This window comes from Salvelinus namaycush, chromosome 39, assembly GCF_016432855.1.
Source record: "Salvelinus namaycush isolate Seneca chromosome 39, SaNama_1.0, whole genome shotgun sequence".
Classification (NCBI taxonomy): domain Eukaryota; kingdom Metazoa; phylum Chordata; class Actinopteri; order Salmoniformes; family Salmonidae; genus Salvelinus; species Salvelinus namaycush.
The window spans coordinates 14,501,874-14,514,197 of NC_052345.1; the positions used below are offsets into that span (position 1 = coordinate 14,501,874).

General features: G+C 47.8%; 1 protein-coding gene across 3 annotated transcripts; it reads right to left on the reverse strand.

The window, feature by feature from the left end:
• Window positions 1-2,911: 2,911 nt before the first annotated feature.
• On the reverse strand, window positions 2,912-6,155 carry LOC120032614 (keratin, type I cytoskeletal 13-like). Of its 3 annotated transcripts, XM_038978784.1 has the most exons (8): window positions 5,869-6,153; window positions 5,600-5,805; window positions 4,965-5,047; window positions 4,502-4,658; window positions 4,104-4,265; window positions 3,846-3,971; window positions 3,303-3,523; window positions 2,912-3,014 (listed from the first exon to the last, which is right to left on the reverse strand). In XM_038978784.1, the coding sequence occupies exons 1-8, from the start codon at window positions 6,125-6,127 to the stop codon at window positions 2,912-2,914; spliced, it is 1,317 nt and encodes a 438-aa protein (XP_038834712.1). In that variant the 5' UTR covers window positions 6,128-6,153. The 3 variants fall into 3 exon arrangements, with proteins under 3 accessions (XP_038834712.1, XP_038834710.1, XP_038834711.1); XM_038978782.1 differs by having other exon boundaries at window positions 2,912-3,077; window positions 5,600-6,155; XM_038978783.1 differs by having other exon boundaries at window positions 5,600-6,154.
• Window positions 6,156-12,324: the final 6,169 nt, after the last annotated feature.

Consider the following 12,324-nt stretch of genomic DNA (forward strand, 5'->3'; position numbering starts at 1 on the left):
TCCCGGGAGCATATGATGGATCGGCTGCCGGGTGCCAGGGGTTCCTACTCCAGCTGGAGCTCTACCTGGCAGCTGTTCAGCCAGCCCCCTCAGGACGCGAGAGAGTGAGAGCCCTCATCTCTTGTCTGACTGGAAAAGCACTGGTCTGGGCCAATGCCATCTGGGGAGAAGAAGGCCCGACGTTGGACAATTACGAAGATTTCACCCGCTGCTTCCGGGCAGTTTTTGATCATCCACCTGAGGAGAGAGCGGCGGGGGAACGCTTGTTCCATTTATGGATGAGGAGCGCTCAAGAGTTCGCTCTGGATTTTAGAACTCTGGCCGCCGGCGCAGGATGGAATGAGCAGGCCCTGATCGACCACTACAGGTGTAGTTTACGCGAGGACGTTCGTAGGGAGTTAGCCTGCAGGGACACCACCCTTAATCTGGACCAGCTGGTGGACCTATCCATCCGGCTGGATTACCTGTTGGCATCCCGCGGACGTCCAGATCGGGGTCCGTCAGTTCCATCCCCCAGCACCTCTGATCCTACCCCGATGGAGCTGGGAGGTGCTGCTTTGAGGGAAACCGGAGGGGGGACTGTTCCCTGCACCAACTGTGGCCACAGAGGACACACTGCTGGTCGGTGCTGGGGAGGTTTCCCAGGTAATCGAGGTGGCAGGCGGAGCACTGGTGGATCATCTCAGGTGAGTAGGCACACACCTCACCCAGAGCTCCCTGTTGCACACATGTGGTTATATATAGCCTTTCCTGAGTTTTCCCAGCATTCCCAGCATAAGGCGCTAGTAGATTCAGGCGCAGCTGGGAACTTTATTGACTGTACCTTTGCACTTAGTTTAGGGATTCCTATTGTTCCTGTTGATGTCCCCTTCCCTGTACATGCCTTAGATAGTCGTCCGTTGGGGTCAGGGCTGATCAGGGAGGTCACAGCTCCACTCCGTATGATAACGCAGGAGAATCATGAGGAGAGAATTAGTCTCTTTCTGATCGACTCTCCTGCGTTTCCTGTTGTGTTGGGCCTTCTCTGGTTGGCCTCTCATGATCCTATTATTTCGTGGCAACAGAGGGCTCTCAAGGGATGGTCTTGTCAGTGCTCAGGGAGGTGTGTAGGTGTTTCCTTAGGTGCCACTACGGTGGAGAGTCCAAACCAGGTATCCACCATGCACATTCCTCTCCGAATATGCCGATTTGGCACTCGCCTTCTGTAAAAAGAAGGCGACTCAATTACCACCCCATCGACCGGGGGATTGTGCGATAAATCTTCTGGTAGATGCTGCACTTCCTAGGAGTCACGTGTATCCTCTGTCACAGGAGGAGACGGTGGCTATGGAAACATATATCACAGAATCTCTGGGACAGGGATACATTCGGCCTTCCATTTCACCTGTCTCCTCGAGTTTCTTTTTTGTGAAGAAGAAGGATGGAGGTTTGCGCCCGTGTATTGACTATCGAGGTTTGAATCAGATCACCATAAAATACAGTTACCCACTACCTCTCATAGCCAGTATGACAGAGTCATTGCACGGGGCACGCTTCTTCACAAAATTGGACCTCAGGAGCGCTTACAACCTGGTCAGGCGCAAATGCAGTCAGGCGCAGGGCACAGTACTGAGTAATAATCTCAAGTTTACTCCAAAATAGGTAAGATTCCAACAAGGAACAAATACAATAATCCAAAGCACAAACAACGAGAACCCACATGACAAACAATAACGCACAAAACAGAGGGAAATCAGAGGGTTAAATAAGGAACATAATTAATGGAATGGAAACCAGGTGTGTATGATCAAGACAAAACTAAACGAAAATGAAACATGGATCGGTGGTGTCTAGAAAGCCGGTGACGTCGACCGCCGAACGCCGCCCGAAGAAGGAGAGGGACCAACTTCGGCCGAAGTCGTGACAGTCTAGTAATAATTTGTCAAGAAAACCATCAATAAAGATTATGTGGTTGAATAAGAATGGACTGTGTGGTTTTACTTGTTTCAGAGATATTCATGCTTTATCATAGACAGACTATAAGAATGTCTGAGTATGGATGTCATAGCAGATACATTTTGTGTTCTCATTTCAAATTACTTGTTTTCAATTTTACATCTTTCAACCAAAACATGGTGTACAGCTCTACAGTTGACTCCACAAACACCCTCCATACAGTACATGACTCTGAATCTAATGCATCATTTTTTTTGAGTTTGATTAATAGAGATTTAATTATATAATTTTGTTGAAAACTTGAATTCAAATATTGACTATCAGCATTCATACATTTATTGCCAAGTACTAAACTCAGTACAAGTGAATGTCATAAATTACACTATTCAAGATCATAATGACACATATGCTTTCTCAAGACCATAGAATTGGCCTCATGTGCAAATGATAACAACCTATATGATAGTCAGATGTATGGGAGCACGCCAGATCAGATAAATCAAGTTGAAAGACACAGAAGACAGAATGATGGTGTCAGCAAGTCAGAGCATCTTTATTACATTCACAATGGGGTCTGTTGTTGGTGTTCCATCCAGATGTAGTAGAATGTGTTGTTCTGGAGGTGTTAACCATAGAAATAGAATTACCAGAAAATAAATCCCAATTCAAGTCAATGATCCATGATGGGTGTCTGAGGGGATTTAGCCATTCTAGAAAGAACAGGAGGATGGTATGCACATCTTAAACTAGAGTTAACCAGAGCTTGTCTAAACAAATTACACAGATAACGAAGACAGGAATTTTTCATCTGATGAGAACTTTGTGTAAGTTGAAACGTTGATTTTAGGTTGCATGAATAAAGCACTGGAGAGCAGTAATATTCCATGTGCTGGCCTCTCATTTCCTATACCCATTCTAGTAATTTCTATGGGGTTAACCTGTCGCTTGCTGCAGTGCTCGCTGCGTGTGTGGGACCTTATGTGGTGTGTTTGGTTCCACTTGAGGAAACAACCTTGCCGTCCACAATTTCCTCTGTGATGATCACCACCTTGCCTTTGGTGGAGGAGCCGGGGCCAGAGCTGGAGGAGCTGATGTGGGAGCTGGAGGAGCTGTGGACAGATTTCGAGGAGCTGAGGCCGAGGCTGTTAGGAAGGGAAACCCATGGTTAGCATAGTTAGCATCTATGATCTATGATCATAATAAGTATCTATTAAAGGTCAAACACCAGTAGATTAATGTCAAAAGTAACAATGTCTCATATTAAGGTCAACTTCAAAAGAACATTTTTTAATAAAGTCAAATGTTGAAGGAAACATGAATTCATTTTCACTTGTTTCAAGGACCCTTGTCATCCCATCCTGCCTCACCCGCTAGCCTCTCCGTCCAGCAGCCTCCTGTACTCAGCGATCTCCATCTCCAGGCGTGTCTTGATGTCCAGCAGCATCTTGTACTCCTGGCCCTGGCGTTCCATGTCGCTGCGGAGAGACACTAGCTGCTCTTCCAGACTGGTCACTTGGTTCTGGAGGCGTCCCAGCTGCATGGAGTAACGGCCCTCCGTCTCCGCCAGCGTGTTCTCCAGGGAGCCTTTCTATTTGCCGGGAGGGATAGAGATGATGGGTCAAAAACTGTGGGAGTAGGTTTGGAATTTGGAATGTTTACAGTCATACTGAAAAAGTTAGCTCTAGTAATTGAATGTGTAGGCAGGTAGAGGTTAGCTATAGTAATGGAGTGGTGCCTGGCTATAAAAACTTGAGGGATAGTGTTAGAGTCCAGGTGAAAGTGAGATACTTGAGGGATGGTAGAGAATGATGAGAGTCAATTGTTGATTATTGAAGAAAGTTGCAGAAAGTTGTGTAAGTAATGTCCCCTAAACTTTGGTCATTGGTCAGATGTTTGTAATTACGGCTCACCATGCTGAGCTGTGACTGCAGTTCGATTTCCAGGCCCTGAAGTGTGCGACGGATCTCTGAGATCTCTGACTTTGAGGTCTGGAGAACCTCTGTGCTGGATGCCACCTCCTTGTTCAACGTCTCCGTCTGTAAAACAATGGTCAATCATCACATGAACAAACCAACATACAGCTCATGATAGAATGTGACAACGTTACCAACTAGAAGTAAAGGAACATCTACACCATGAACATAGTTTAGAGGTTCTAGAGGTTCTACCTTGGTCTGGAACCAAGCCTCCAGGTCGCGCTGGTTCTTGGCACTAACGGACTCGTACTGCTCACGGATCTCAGCCATGACTCTGGACAGGTCCTCCTGTGGTGCTGCGTCCACCTCCACGTTGATCTGTCCAGTCATCTGCGACCTCATGGCCAGCAGCTCCTGTGGAGAAACACATAGGGGTGAGTTTAAAGAATTAAGAAGTGACTAACCTCTGCTGATGGTAACAACTTGAGTTGCCCTCTGTCTTCATTATACATTTGAATACCATTGCTTGATACAGATGTGCTTGAAAGCCAGCAGGGGTGTTCTAGTGAAGACCCATAGCAGCTTGACGTGGTCAATAGATGTAATACTTTAAGGGACTGTATGGATATGTTCCATCAGCCCACACCCACCTCCTCATGGTTCTTCTTGAGATAGATGAGCTCCTCCTTCAGCCCCTCGATCTGCATCTCCAGGTCAGATTTGGCCATGGTCATCTCGTCCAGCATCCTCTTCAGCCCGGCGATGTCCGCCTCCACCGACTGACGCATGGCCAGCTCGTTCTCATACCTGAGAGATAGAGATTGCTTCGGTCAAAGAACTGCCCGAATGTGTTCCTCTTTGGGAATAGCATGGGGTTATAGAATCTAGTATTCCATTAAGTTTTGGGAAAATAACAGAAAGTAACACCAGGTTTCTGATATGTCTGTTGGGAGGGTGTGGTTATGGTGTCATTTGATTTCCTTTTTTGTAGTTTCCACACAAAATTCTGTAATAAGCAGTATGAGGGTTTTTACAGATTTGGGGTTACTCCATTTGGTTAATGGAATGCACCAACAGTGTTCTGTATATGTGGATGGTGTTGGATATGCTTACTTGGTTCTGAAGTCATCTGCAGCGAGCTTTGCGTTGTCAATGTTCAGATAGATGCCTCCATTCAAGCAAGTGGCAGCCTGGATCTGAGAGGTGGAGGATGGCAAAACATTTCAGGGTGGGGCATGCATGGAATTTCATACTAATGCAGTAGGCACAAACTGTGATACCACACTGTAATCATTGAGATCTGAGTTTCAGCTGCACTGTAAATGATAGCTCATAGAAGCATTACAGGGAACCTATTGTCATTATGATCATTGTAAAGCATGACACAAAGAAACAAATTCCACCGTTTGCAATCGCCTAGGGGCTCTTAACAGACAGGAAGGATAGGCTTCAATGATCTGCTATATTTTCAATGCTTCAGCTGCAAATATGCATACTGTCTTTGCATCTATCTTTGGTGAAATATCTTGGTTGAATCAATTATAACAAATGTGTATCATTTAGCATTTAGCAAATCATATTCATATCACTCTTAGTAACTTGTTGGAAAACAAGCTGATGACATGTGTACCGTGTATCTGTACTCTCTAACAAAGCATAACATTGTCACTCTGCAGACATTACCATGTTTTGACATGCTGAGATGTCATTATTTAGTGCTTTTTCCATCTAGGACACATGTCACGTACCTTGTCCTGCAGGTCGGCGATGGTGGCGTAGAAGGCAGAGTAGTCACGAGAGCTGGGGGACGTCTTGCTCTCCATGAACTGACGGATCTTCAGCTCCAGCTCGGCGTTGGCCGCCTCTAGCTTGCGCACCTTCTCCAAGTAGGTGGACAGGCGGTCGTTCAGGTTCTGCATTGTGGCCTTCTCGTTGGCCGACACATGGAGGTCGGCTCCACCGCCGCCACCACCACCCCCTCCCATGCCGAAACCATAACCACCACCTCCGCCGCCACCCCCTCCCATTCCGAACCCATAACCGCCACCACCACCTCCGCCGCCGGAACCAAACGAGGAGCTAGAGATGCGCACCCCAGAGCCTCCTGCACCTCCATACACACTGCCGGCCCTCATGGCAGTGACGCGGCCTCCTCCACCACCACCACCACCCATCGAGGAGAAGCGGGAGGAGCCTCCACCTCCAGACCTCATGGACATGGTGCCACCTCCACCACCGCTGCTGCTGTAGGACATGCTAGATCTGGAGAAGGACATGGCTGGTGAGAGGGAGTCTGCCTGCCTGGGATGAAGAGGAGAGAGAATGTGGTGCACGGCCCAGCCACTGTTCCCTTTTTATGCTGCACATGGCGGAAGGTGGGAGGGAGGTTGGGAGGAGGACACCGGTGGGGAGGCAGAAGGGAGGAATAGAGGGAGGTATTACGTAATGTAGGGCAGGGCAGGGCGCCTCCCCCCACTTTGACACCCTGCGGGCAGATGCTAGCATGCAGAAGGAGATGGAAGAGGATAGATAGATATGTACTTTGTGTGAATATTGAAAATATACCATTGTCGTGCAACTCCACCCTCCCCCATCTCACTCTATATATGATGTCTACCTGCACAAACATATAAAATTGCACACAACCATAAACAGATGGATTTCCTCTCTCGTAATAGCGTCTGTTTGAAAGCATAGACAAACCTGCTTCTATTATCCCCAGGTAGGTCAGTCAGTCAGTCAACACACACAGTTTAACTTTGACAGGTGAGCTTTGCCATGACACACAGAATGGCTATTTACCTGAACCTGTTATGTTACTAAGACAACAAGTTGCAACGAAACTTCACGGTACAATATGATCTTTCACTTGACACCCAGACAACCTTCTCCCCGAACAGACCTGTCTTTGTCTCACACACTGATATTTTGCAAGACCATTTCCTGTCCTTTTCATTAAACGCAAAAGTCCATTGTTCCATCATAGTATTTCTGATTTTATGCACAGACTCAGGTACCATTGTTTTAAGTTTCACTCAACTTTATGCATGTTCAATCTATTATAGGAGTCTGTAGACAAAAGTACAATTTTCTTGCCCCAATGGGATGAGTCATTACTCCGGGCATCGTACCCCAGGAAAAGTAACCTCAGATGGGATTAAAGTACTGTTCTTTTCCCTTAACACCTTGGCAGGGAACTTGGCATCTGCAGCGTGCTAGAACACGCTGTCGCTTGTTTGTATATTTCCATATAACCAGAGCTTTTCCTGCAGATTTTTCTTTATTATGCTCCAGAAGTTACCATTTGAGTCTCACATTTAGTATGTGAAAAAGTTTATTTGCATTTGGTTAAAGCCAAAGAGCATTGCATCATTTATGTCCACATGTTAATAATTTGTGGTAAAGTGGATTATAGTGGCATTGGTCGAATATGTAACAGAAAAGTAACATTTAACCTTTGTAGGTAAATTGTCACCATAGCTGACATATTATTAACATGTATGTTGCAGTGACATCACACTTGGCACAACACGTCATTTCAACATGGACAATTTGGGGATATTTGGTTGAGATGTTGCTCAATGAGATTTTAAGATGGGCGAAAGAACACAGACACTGGACAGAGGAACTCTGCCTAGAAGGTCAGCATCCCGGAGTCGCCTCTTCGCTGTTGACTTTGAGACTGTCACGTTCCTGACCTTATTTCCTTTGTTTTGTCTTTGTTTAGTTGGTCAGGACGTGAGCTGGGTGGGCATTCTATGTTATGTGTTTCTATGTTGGGTTCATTGTTAATTAGCCTGATATGGTTCTCAATCAGGGGCAGGTGTTTTAGGTTTCCTCTGATTGAGAACCATATTAAAAACTTCTTCTGGCTGCAAGCCCGAGGCCGGCCACAATATGACGACAGCCACTTCAAGTGCAGGGCGCGAAATTCAAAATATATGTTTTAGAAATATTTAACTTTCACACATTAACAAGTCCAATACAGCAAATGAAAGGTACACATGTTGTGAATCCAGCCAACATGTCCGATTTTTTAAATGTTTTACAGCGAAAACAGCACGTATATTTATGTTAGCTCACCACCAAATACAAAAAAGGACAGACATTTTTCACAGCACAGGTAGCATGCACAAAGCCAACCTAACTAACCAAGAACCAACCAAACTAACCAACAAACAACTTTATCAGATGACAGTCTTATAACATGTTATTCAATAAATCTATGTTTTGTTCGAAAAATGTGCATATTTCAGGTATAAATCATAGTTTACATTGCAGCTACAATCAGAAATTGCACCGAAAGCAGCCATAATAATTACAGACACCAACGTCAAATACCTAAATACTCATCATAAAACATTTCTGAAAAATACATAGTGTACAGCAAATGAAAGACAGGCATCTTGTGATTCCAGCCAATATTTCCGATTTATTAAGTGTTTTACAGCGAAAACACAATATAGCGTTATATTAGCTTACCACAATAGCCAGAAACACAAGCCATTCCCCAGTAGCAAAGGTTAGCGATCGTAACAAACCAGGAAAAGATATATAATTTGACTAACCTTGATAAGCTTCATCAGATGACAGTCCTATAACATCAGGTTATACATACACTTATGTTTTGTTCGAAAATGTGCATATTTAGAGCTGAAATCAGTGGTTATACATTGTGCTAATGTAGCATATTTTTCCCACAACGTCCGGATATTTTTCTGACACTTTTTCTGACACACATATTCTGACCAAATAGCTATTCATAAACATAACTAAAAAGTACATGTTGTATAGGAAATGATAGATACACTAGTTCTTAATGCAATCGCCGTGTTAGAATTCTAAAAATAACTTCATTACGACATACAGCTTAGGTATAGCGAGAGAGTACCCAAAAGCTAGGCGCAAACGACTAGCACAACATGTTCGACAGATATATGAAATAGCATCATAAAATGGGTCCTACTTTTGCTGATCTTTCATCAGAATGTTGTACAAGGGGTCCTTTGTCCAGAACAATCGTTGTTTGGATTTAGAACGGCCTTTTTCCCTCTCGATTTAGCAAGCACACTTGCCAAGTGGCGCAAATCTCTCCATGTCAACAAACGGAAGAGAACGGAACACGGCAAAACTCCCGAAAAAATTTCAATAATCTGATTAAACTATATTGAAAAAACATACTTTACGATGATATTGTCACATGTATCAAATAAAATCAAAGCCGGAGATAGTAGTCGCCTATAACGACAGCTTTTCAGGAGGCAATCCCCGGTTCCTTCTCGCGCCTTCCTGAAAACAGGAAATGGGTGACACGTCATTCCAAGAGGATTTATTCCACTTCAGACCAAGATAAACACTCCATTTCTTCTCTCACTGCCTCTTGACATATAGGGGAAGGTGTATGACGTGCATGTATACTAACACGTATCATGCCCATTTATAGGCAGGACCTAGAACAGAGCATAGTTTTCAGACTTTCCACTTCCTGGTCAGGAAGTTTGTGCCAAATGAGTTCTGTTTTACTCACAGATATAATTCAAACGGTTTTAGAAACTAGAGAGTGTTTTATATCCAATAGTAATAATAATATGCATATTGTACGAGCAAGAATTGAGTACGAGGCCGTTTGAAATGGGCACCTTTTATATGGCTACTCAATACTGCCCCTGCAGCCCAAACAGGTTAAAGTAGGCTGTTTTCACCATTTGTTTGTGGGTGATTGTTCCTGTGTCAGTGTTTGTACCACACGGGACTGTTTCGTTTCGTTCGTTCGTGTGTTCCTTCCTGTTCGTGCGTTCATGTGTTTTTGTTCTCAAGTTCAGGTCTGTTCACGTCGTTTGTTATTTTGTAGTTTGTTCAAGTGTTTTTTGTCTTCGTTTAAATAAACGACATTATGTCTTCACAATACGCTGCGTTTTGGTCCGATCCATGCTCCTCTTCAGATGAGGAGGAAAACGACCGTTACAGAATCACCCACCAACCAAGGACCAAGCAGCATGGGAGAAAGCAGCAGCAGCAGCGGCAGAAATCTCAGGACTTCTGGACATGGGAGGAGATTTTGAACGGAGAAGGACCCTGGGCACAGGCTGGGGAATATCGCCGCCCCAAAGCTGAGCTGGAGGAAGCGAAAGCTGAGCGGCGGCGATATGAGGAGGCAGCACGGCAGCGCGACAGGTACGAGAGACAGCCCCAGATTTTTTGGGGGCGGGGGCTAAAGAGGAGTGTGGCTAAGGCAGGTAGCAGACCTGAGCGCACTCCTCGTGCTTATCATAAGCAGCGCGTTACTGGTCAGGCACCGTGTTATGCGGTTAAGCGCACGGTGTCGCCAGTGCGTGCCCATAGCCCGGTGCGCTATAGGGCAGCCCCCCGAAAGTGTCATGTGAGTGTGGGCATCCAGCCAGGGCGTATTGTGCCTGCTCAGCGCGTCTGGTCTCCGGTACGCAGTTTCGGTCCAGGGTATCCTGCGCCGGCTCTGCGTGCTGTGTCTCCGGGGCGCTGGGAGGGTGCAGTGCGTCCTATGCCTACGCTCCGCTCGTACCGGGCAAATGTGGGAGTGGAGCCTAAGGGAGAGGTGCGCGTAGTAGGCACTAGATCTCCAGTGCTCACCCACAGCCCGGTTCAACCTGTGCCTGCACTCTGGAGGGTCCGGGCTGGAGTAGTATTCCAGCCTGGGGGAGTGGTGCCAAGGCTGCGCACCAGAGCTCCAGTGCTCCCCCACAGCCCGGTCCTTCAGGTGCCTCCTCTTAACACCAAGCCTCCTGTAGGTCTCTCCAGCCTGGTGGGTCCTGTGGCAGCCCCACGCACCAGGCTGTCTCTCCGTCTCCTCCCTACAGGTGTGCCCGTCTGCCCAGTGCCGCCTGCACTGCCCGTCTGCCTAGTGCCGCCTGCACTGCTCGTCTGCCCAGAGCCGCCTGCACTATCCGTCTGCCCAGAGCCGCCTGCGCTATCCGTCTGCCCAGAGCCGCCTGCGCTATCCGTCTGCCCAGAGCCGCCTGCGCTATCCGTCTGCCCAGTGCCGCCTGCGCTATCAGTCTGCCCAGCGCCGTCTGAACTGCCCGTCTGTCCTGAGCCTACAAAGCCGCCCGTCTGTCCTGAGCCTTCAAAGCCGCCCGTCTGTCCTGAGCCTTCAAAGCCGCCCGTCTGTCCTGAGCCTTCAGAGCCGTCCGTCAGTCAGGAGCCGCTAGAGCCGTCCGTCAGTCAGGAGCCGCTAGAGCCGTCCGTCAGTCAGGAGCCGCTAGAGCCGTCCGCCAGACAGGAGCAGCCAGAGCAGTCCGCCAGACAGGAGCAGCCAGAGCCGTCCGCCAGACAGGAGCAGCCAGAGCCGTCCGCCAGACAGGAGCAGCCAGAGCCGTCCGCCAGACAGGAGCAGCCAGAGCCGTCCGCCAGACAGGAGCAGCCAGAGCCGTCCGCCAGACAGGAGCAGCCAGTGCTGCCCACCAGCTATGACCTGCCAGTGACTTCAGCCAGCCATGACCTGCTAGTGCCGTCAGCCAGCCATGACCTGCCAGTGCCGTCAGCCAGCCATGACCTGCCAGAGCCGTCAGCCAGCCATGACCTGCCAGAGCCGTCAGCCAGCTATGACCTGCCAGAGCCGTCAGCCAGCCATGACCTGCCAGAGCCGTCAGCCAGCCATGACTTGCCAGAGCCGTCAGCCAGCCATGACCTGCCAGAGCCGTCACTCAGTCCGGAGCTGCCCCTCAGTCCGGAGCTGCCCCTCAGTCCGGAGCTGCCCCTCAGTCCGGAGCTGCCCCTCAGTCCGGTGCTGCCCCTCAGTCCGGTGCTGCCCCTCAGTCCGGTGCTGCCCCTCAGTCCGGTGCTGCCCCTTAGTCCGGTGCTGCCCCTTAATCCAGTGGGGTTTATATGGAGAGTCGACATTAAAAGGAGGCCACGGAAGCGGGGATTAAGTATGGTGGGGTGGGGACCACGTCCAGAGCCAGAGCCAGAGCCGTGGACAGATGCCCACCCAAACCCTCCCCTATAGGTTAAGGTTTTGCGGCCGGAGTCCGCACCTTGGGGGGGGGGGGGGGGGGGGGGGGGGGGGGGGGGTACTGTCACGTTCCTGACCTTATTTCCTTTGTTTTGTCTTTGTTTAGTTGGTCAGGACGTGAGCTGGGTGGGCATTCTATGTTATGTGTTTCTATGTTGGGTTCATTGTTAATTAGCCTGATATGGTTCTCAATCAGGGGCAGGTGTTTTAGGTTTCCTCTGATTGAGAACCATATTAAGGTAGGCTGTTTTCACCGTTTGTTTGTGGGTGATTGTTCCTGTGTCAGTGTTTGTACCACACGGGACTGTTTCGTTTCGTTCGTTCGTGTGTTCCTTCCTGTTCGTGCGTTCATGTGTTTTTGTTCTCAAGTTCAGGTCTGTTCACGTCGTTTGTTATTTTGTAGTTTGTTCAAGTGTTTTTTGTCTTTTTTGTTTGTTATTTTGTAGTTTGTTCAAGTGTTTTTTGTCTGCATTTTGGTCCGATCCA